Below are 7,782 nucleotides of genomic sequence, written 5' to 3'. Positions count from 1 at the left end.
GGATTGTGGGATCCCTTGGGACTCCAAGACATGAGCTCTGGTGGTTACACAAGGTATGTACAGGTTTACATGTATAACATTTTCAATCTGGTTTCCGCCCCTGCCACAGTACCAAAACGGCTCTCATCAAAGTCACAAGTGTCATCCTTTGTGACCCTCCTCATCCTTCTGGATCTGTCTGCAGCCTTTGACACAGTTGAGGACTCCATCCTCCTCCACTGCCTCTCCACCATCGTCTAGCTGGGTGGGACTGCACTCGCCTAGTTCCATTCTTATCTGACTAATCGTAGCCAGAAAATCTCCTGCAACGGCTTCTCTTCCCACTCTCGCATCGTTACCTCTGGTGTCCCCCAAGGAACTATTCTTGGCCCCCTCTTATTTCTCATCTATGTGCTGCCCCTTGGCGATATCATCTGAAAACACGGAGTCAGTTTCCCCATTTACGCTGACGACATCCAGCTCTACCTCTCCACTACTTCTCTCAACTCCTCCATGGTCTCTAAATTGTCAGACTGCTTGTCCAACATCCAATTTTCTCCAATTAAATATTGGGAAGACCGAAGCCATTGTCTTGGGTCCCCGTCACAAATTGTGTTCCCGAGCCACCATCTCCATCCCTCTCCCTAACATCTATTTGAGGCTAAATCAGAGTGTTCGTAACCTAAGCGTCATATTTGACTCTGAAATGAGCTTCCGGCCACATATCCATGGCATAACTAAAACCACCTATTTCCACATCCGTAACATTGCCCGCCTTCACACCTGCCTCAGCTCTTCTGCTGCTGAAACCCTCATCCATGCTTTTGTTACTGCTAGATTTGATTACTCCGACGCACTCCTGGTTGGCCTCCCACATTCTACGCTACGTAACTTTGAGGTCTTCCAAAACTCGGCAGCCCGTGTCCCAACTCGCACCAAGCCACGATCACCCATCACCCCCTGTGCTCGCTGACCTACATTGGCTCATGGTTAAACAACGCCTCGATTTCAAAATTCTCATCCTTGTTTACAAATCCCTCCACGGCCTCGCCCCTCCCTATCTCTGTAATCTATTTCAGCCTCACAACCCCACGAGATATCTACGCTCCTCAAATTCTGCCCTCTTGAGCATCCCTGATTATAACTGCTCAACTGCGGTGGCAGTGCCTTCAGCTGCCTAGGCCCCAAGCTCTGGAACTCACTCCTTAAACCTCTCCGCCTCTCTACCTCTCTTTCCTCCTTAAAACCTACCTCTTTAACCAAGCTTTTGCTCATCTGCCGTAATTTCTTCTTATGTGCTCGGTGTCAAATTTACACTGCTGCGAAGCGCCTTGCAACGTTTTACTATGTTAAAGGCGTTATATAAATAAAAGTAGCTGTTGTTGTAGGTTGTATAAGAACATAAGAATTAGGAGCAGGAGTAGGACAGGTGGCCCTTCGAGCCTGCTCGCCATTCAATAGGATCATTGCTGATCTTCGACTTCAACTCCACTTTCCCGCCCGATCTCCACATCCCTTGATTCCCTTAGAGTCCAAAAATCTGTCTCTCTCAGCCTTGAATATACTGAACGAATCAGCATCCACAGCCCTCTGGGGCAGAGAATTCCAAAGATTCACAACAATCTGAGTGAAGAAATTCCTCCTCATCTGTCTTAAATGGCCGACTTCTTATCCTGGGCTTTGCCCCTTAGTTCTAGACACTCCAGCCAGGGAAGCAACCTCTCAGCATCTACCCTGTCAATCCCCCCTCAGAAACTCATATACTTCAACATATATGTGAGGCCGTTGAGTTTCAGTTTGCACAGAAAACCAACCGGAATTACAGAATGTCATCCCAAAACCCTGATAAAAATCCCTCAGACCCAGTGTATTAAAGAATGAATTCAACTGATTCAGTCAGCCTGAGGCAGTGGGCTTTATTCAGAGCTGTACTTCAGTTGATTTTTTTTAAGCTGTTAAGTTTTTCCAAGTTTTTCAGGTTGATGAGGGAGCAGGATTGGTTGAATGGCTTTCCTCGTCTATTTTTATCTTGTGATCATGTGAACTCTAAATACATGAATAATATTTTGAACCAGGAGGGAGAATGGTCCAAGTTTGCAAACACAGGAGACAAGAAGCCCCTTCACAAACATTTGCAAATGCGCATGCGCTTGTTTCTTGCACCGAGCCGCGCATGCGCAGACCCGGTCGCCAAGAGCCAACTGAGTTTGAGTGAACCGCATGTGCAGACGAGAGGAAACACAGACATGCGCAGAGCCAGCTCTCAGCCGGTGGCCGGCCGGTGACGTAATTACAAATGGCGGCCCCCAGCCGGTGAAGAAATCAGGTGGAGAAAAGGAATCAGAATCAGGTGAGTAACGAGGCGGAGTGGGGGAGAGAGAGAGAAAAAAAGAGAAAAGTGGGGCAAGGGGAGTGAGAGAGTGGCAAGGGGTAGAGGGAATGAGAGTGGGCCAAGGGGGGAGTGGGAGTGGGAGTGGGGCTGGGGCGAGAGAGCGATACAAGGGGGAGAAAGAAAGAAACAAGGGGGAGAGAGAGAGATACAAGGGGGAAGAGAGAGAAGGGGAGAGAGAGGGCGAGAGAGAGAGTGAGTGGGGCAAGGGGGGGGAAGAGAGCGCGAGCGGGGCAAGGGGGGGGAAGAGAGCGCGAGCGGGGCAAGGGGGGGGAAGAGAGCGCGAGCGGGGCAAGGGGGAGGAAGAGAGCGGGGCAAGGGGGAGGAAGAGAGCGCGAGCGGGGCAAGGGGGGGGAAGAGAGCGGGGCAAGGGGGAGGAAGAGAGCGCGAGCGGGGCAAGGGGGGGAAGAGAGCGGGGCAAGGGGGAGGGAAGAGAGCGCGAGCGGGGCAAGGGGGAGGGGGAAGAGAGTGCGCGGGGCAAGGTGGGCGAGAGCGAGCGGGGCAAGGGGGGGTGAAGAGAGAGAGAGCGAGCGGGGCAAGGGGGGTGTGAAGAGAGAGAGAGAGCGAGCGGGGCAAGGGGGGGAAGAGAGAGAGAGCGAGCGGGGCAAGGGAGGGAAGAGAGAGAGAGCGAGCGGGGCAAGGGGGAGGAGAGAGAGAGAGCGAGCGGGGCAAGGGGGAGGAGAGAGAGAGAGCGAGCGGGGCAAGGGGGAGGAGAGAGAGAGAGCGAGCGGGGCAAGGGGGGGAAGAGAGAGAGCGAGCGGGGCAAGGGGGGGGAAGAGAGAGAGCGAGCGGGGCAAGGGGGGGGGAAGAGAGAGAGCGAGCGGGGCAAGGGGGGGGAAGAGAGAGAGGGCAAGGGGGGGGGGAGAGAGCGAGCGGGGCAAGGGGGGGGGAAGAGAGAGAGCGAGCGGGGCAAGGGGGGGGGGAAGAGAGAGAGCGAGCGGGGCAAGGGGGGGAAGAGAGAGAGAGAGCGAGCGGGGCAAGGGGGGAGAAGAGAGAGAGAGCAAGCAGGGCAAGGGGGGGAGAGAGCGCGAGCGGGGCAAGGGGGGGGGGGGGAGAGAGCGCGAGCGGGGCAAGGGGGGGGGAGAGAGCGCGAGCGGGGCAAGGGGGGGGAGAGAGCGCGAGCGGGGCAAGGGGGGGGGAGAGAGCGCGAGCGGGGCAAGGGGGGGGGAGAGAGCGCGAGCGGGGCATGGGGGGGGAGAGAGCGCGAGCGGGGCAAGGGGGGGGAGGAAAAGAGAAAGAGCGGGGCAAGGCGGAAGAGAGAGAGAGAGCGGGGGAAGGGTGTGGAAGAGAGAGAGCGGGGGAAGGGTGGGGAAGTGAGCAAGCGGGGCAAGGGGGGGGTGGAGAGAGAGAGAGAGAGAGCGAGTGAGATGGGGGGGGGGGTGTGGAGAGAGAGAGCGGGGGGGGGGGTGGAGAGAGAGCGGGGGGGGGGTGGAGAGAGAGAGAGCGGGGGGGGGGTGGAGAGAGAGAGAGCGCGGGGGGGAGGAGAGAGAGCGCGGGGGGGAGGAGAGAGAGCGTGGGGGGGGAGGAGAGAGAGCATGGGGGGGGAGGAGAGAGAGCGGGGGGGATGAGGAGAGAGAGAGCGGGCAGGGAGGGGGGAGGAGAGAGAGAGCGGGGGGGGAGGAGAGAGAGAGCGGGGGGGGAGGAGAGAGAGAGAGCAGGGGGGGAGGAGAGAGAGAGAGCAGGGGGGGAGGAGAGAGAGAGAGCAGGGGGGGGAGGAGAGAGAGAGAGCAGGGGGGGGGAGGAGAGAGAGAGAGCAGGGGGGGGGAGGAGAGAGAGAGAGCAGGGGGGGAGGGGAGGAGAGAGAGAGCAGGGGGGGAGGGGAGGAGAGAGAGAGCAGGGGGGGAGGGGAGGAGAGAGAGAGCAGGGGGGGAGGGGAGGAGAGAGAGAGCAGGGGGGGAGGGGAGGAGAGAGAGAGCAGGGGGGGAGGGGAGGAGAGAGAGAGCAGGGGGGGAGGGGAGGAGAGAGAGAGCAGGGGGGGAGGGGAGGAGAGAGAGAGCAGGGGGGGAGGGGAGGAGAGAGAGAGCAGGGGGGGAGGGGAGGAGAGAGAGAGCAGGGGGGGAGGGGAGGAGAGAGAGAGAGCAGGGGGGGAGGGGAGGAGAGAGAGAGCAGGGGGGGAGGGGAGGAGAGAGAGAGCAGGGGGGGAGGGGAGGAGAGAGAGAGCAGGGGGGGAGGGGAGGAGAGAGAGAGCAGGGGGGGAGGGGAGGAGAGAGAGAGCAGGGGGGGAGGGGAGGAGAGAGAGAGCAGGGGGGGAGGGGAGGAGAGAGAGAGCAGGGGGGGAGGGGAGGAGAGAGAGAGCAGGGGGGGAGGGGAGGAGAGAGAGAGCAGGGGGGGAGGGGAGGAGAGAGAGAGCAGGGGGGAGGGGAGGAGAGAGAGAGCAGGGGGGGAGGGGAGGAGAGAGAGAGCAGGGGGGGAGGGGAGGAGAGAGAGAGCAGGGGGGGAGGGGAGGAGAGAGAGAGCAGGGGGGGAGGGGAGGAGAGAGAGAGCAGGAGGGGAGGAGAGAGAGAGAGATCAGGGAGGGGAGGAGGAGAGAGAGATCAGGGAGGGGAGGAGGAGAGAGAGAGCAGGGGGGGAGGGGAGGAGAGAGAGAGCAGGGGGGGAGGGGAGTGGAGGGAGAGCAGGGGTGGGAACAGAGAGAGAGAGAGCAGGGGGGAGAGAGAGAGAGAGAGCGGGGGGGGGAGAGAGAGAGAGCGGGGGGGCAGAAGAGAGAGAGAGAGATCAGGGAGGGGAGGAGGAGAGAGAGAGCAGGGGGGGAGGGGAGGAGAGAGAGAGCAGGGGGGGAGGGGAGGAGAGAGAGAGAGCAGGGGGGGAGGGGAGGGGAGGGAGAGCAGGGGGGGGAAGAGAGAGAGAGAGAGCAGGGGGGGAGAGAGAGAGAGAGAGCAGGGGGGGAGAGAGAGAGAGAGAGCGGGGGGGGGAGAGAGAGAGAGCGGGGGGGCAGAAGAGAGAGAGAGAGAGCAGGGGGGGGAGAAGAGAGAGGGAGCAGGGGGGGGGGAGAAGAGAGAGAGAGCGGGGGGGGGAGAAGAGAGAGAGAGCGGGGGGGGGGAGAAGAGAGAGAGAGAGCAGGGGGGGGAGAAGAGAGAGAGAGCAGGGGGGGGGAGAGGAGAGAGAGAGCAGGGGGGGGTGGAGAGAGAGAGAGCAGGGTGGGGGGAGGGAAGAGAGCAGGGTGGGGGGAGGGAAAGAGAGAGAGAGAGAGAGAGAGCAGGGTGGGGGGAGGGAAGAGAGAGAGAGCAGGGTGGGGGGAGGGAAGAGAGAGAGAGCAGGGTGGGGGGAGGGAGGAGAGAGAGAGAGAGAGAGAGAGCAGGGTGGGGGGAGGGAGGAGAGAGAGAGCAGGGTGGGGGGAGGGAAGAGAGAGAGAGCAGGGTGGGGGAGGGAAGAGAGAGAGAGCAGGGTGGGGGGAGGGAGGAGAGAGAGAGAGAGAGTAGGGTGGGGGGGAGGAGAGAGAGAGCAGGGTGGGGGGGGAGGAGAGAGAGAGCAGGGTGGGGGGAGGGAGGAGAGAGAGAGAGCAGGGTGGGGGGAGGGAGGAGAGAGAGAGAGCAGGGTGGGGGGGGAGGAGAGAGAGAGATAGAGAGAGAGCGGGGGGGGAGGGAGAGAGATAGAGAGGGAGAGAGCGCGGGGCAAGGGGGGGGAGAGAGAGAGAGCGAGCGGGGCAAGGGGAGAGAGAGAGCGAGCGGGGCAAGGGGGGAGAGAGAGAGAGAGAGAGAGAGCGGGGGGCAAGGGGGGGAGAGAGAGCGAGCGGGGGGCAAAGGGGGGGGAAAGAGAGCGAGCGGGGCAAGGGGGGGAGAGAGAGAGAGCGGGGGCAAGGGGGGGGTAAAGAGAGCGAGCGAGCGGGGCAAGGGGGGGAGAGCGAGCGGGGCAAGGGGGGGTGAGAGAGCGCGGGGGGGTGAGAGAGAGAGCGGGGGTCGAGAGAGAGAGAGAGAGAGAGAGAGAGAGAGCAGGGGCGAGGGCGAGAGTGCGCGGGACAAGGGTGGGGGAGAGAGAGCGCGGGGCAAGGGTGAGGGAGAGAGCGAGCGGGGCAAAGGGGCGGAGAGAGAGTGGGGCAAGGGGGGGAGAGAGAGTGGGGCAAGGGGGGGGGAGAGAGAGAGAGTGGGGCAAGGGGGGGGGAGAGAGAGAGAGTGGGGCAAGGGGGGGGAGAGAGTGGGGCAAGGGGGGGGGAGAGAGTGGGGCAAGGGGGGGGGGAAGAGAGTGGGGCAAGGGGGGAGAGAGAGTGGGGCAAGGGGGGGGGGAGAGAGTGGGGCAAGGGGGGAGAGAGAGTGGGGCAAGGGGGGAGAGAGAGAGTGGGGCAAGGGGGGGGGAGAGAGAGAGAGAGAGAGAGAGAGAGAGAGTGGGGCAAGGGGGGGGGGGAGAGAGAGAGAGAGAGTGAGTGGAGCAAGGGCGGGGCAGAGAGAGAGTGGGGCAAGGGGGGGGAGAGAGAGAGAGAGAGAGAGAGAGAGAGTGGGGCAAGGGGGGGAGAGGAGAGAGAGAGAGAGTGGGGCAAGGGGAGGGGGGAGAGAGAGAGAGAGAGTGGGGCAAGTGGAGGGGAGAGAGAGAGAGAGTGGGGCAAGGGGAGGGGAGAGAGAGAGAGTGGGGCAAGGGGGGGGAGAGAGAGAGAGAGTGGGGCAAGGGGGGTGGAGAGAGAGAGAGAGTGGGGCAAGGGGGTGGAGAGAGAGAGAGAGTGGGGCAAGGGGGGGGAAGAGAGAGAGAGAGAGAGTGGGGCAAGGGGGGGGAGAGAGAGAGAGAGAGAGAGAGAGTGGGGCAAGGGGGGAGAGAGAGAGAGAGAGTGGGGCAAGGGGGGGGAGAGAGAGAGAGAGAGTGGGGCAAGGGGGGGAGAGAGAGAGAGAGAGAGAGAGAGAGAGTGGGGCAAGGGGGGGGGAGAGAGAGAGAGAGTGGGGCAAGGGGGGGGAGAGAGAGAGAGAGAGAGAGAGTGGGGCAAGGGGGGGAGAGAGAGAGAGAGAGAGAGAGAGTGGGGCAAGGGGGGTGGAGAGAGAGAGAGTGGGGCAAGGGGGGTGGAGAGAGAGCGAGAGAGAGTGGGACAAGGGGGGTGGAGAGAGAGAGAGTGGGGCAAGGGGGGAGAGAGAGAGAGAGAGAGTGGGGCAAGGGGGGGGAGAGAGAGTGGGGCAAGGGGGGGAGAGAGAGTGGGGCAAGGGGGGGGAGAGAGAGTGGGGCAAGGGGGGGAGAGAGAGTGGGGCAAGGGGGGGGAGAGAGAGTGGGGCAAGGGGGGGAGAGAGAGTGGGGCAAGGGGGGGGAGAGAGAGTGGGGCAAGGGGGGGAGAGAGAGAGAGAGTGGGGCAAGGGGGGGAGAGAGAGAGAGAGAGAGTGGGGCAAGGGGGGGAGAGAGAGAGAGAGAGAGAGGCAAGGGGGGGAGAGAGAGAGAGAAGAGAGAGAGAGAGAGAGAGAGAGAGAGGCAAGGGAGAGAGTGGGGCAAGGGGGGGGAGAGAGAGA

General features: G+C 61.9%; 1 protein-coding gene across 2 annotated transcripts in view; it reads left to right on the top strand.

The window, feature by feature from the left end:
* Positions 1–2,182: 2,182 nt before the first annotated feature.
* Positions 2,183–7,782, top strand: part of xpnpep1 (X-prolyl aminopeptidase (aminopeptidase P) 1, soluble) — a 99,616-nt gene continuing 94,016 nt past the window's right edge. The window contains exon 1 of one of the 2 annotated variants that reach the window (XM_070874958.1): positions 2,183–2,329. In XM_070874958.1, the coding sequence (XP_070731059.1) occupies positions 2,200–2,329 (130 nt within the window). In that variant the 5' untranslated portion in view covers positions 2,183–2,199. The remainder of the gene's footprint in view (positions 2,330–7,782) is intronic. The other variant, XM_070874960.1, reaches the window with a different exon arrangement.

This window comes from Pristiophorus japonicus, chromosome 3, assembly GCF_044704955.1.
Source record: "Pristiophorus japonicus isolate sPriJap1 chromosome 3, sPriJap1.hap1, whole genome shotgun sequence".
NCBI lineage: Eukaryota > Metazoa > Chordata > Chondrichthyes > Pristiophoridae > Pristiophorus > Pristiophorus japonicus.
Note: the sequence above shows the minus strand (reverse complement) of the source record. Positions and strands in the feature narration are given on the sequence as shown.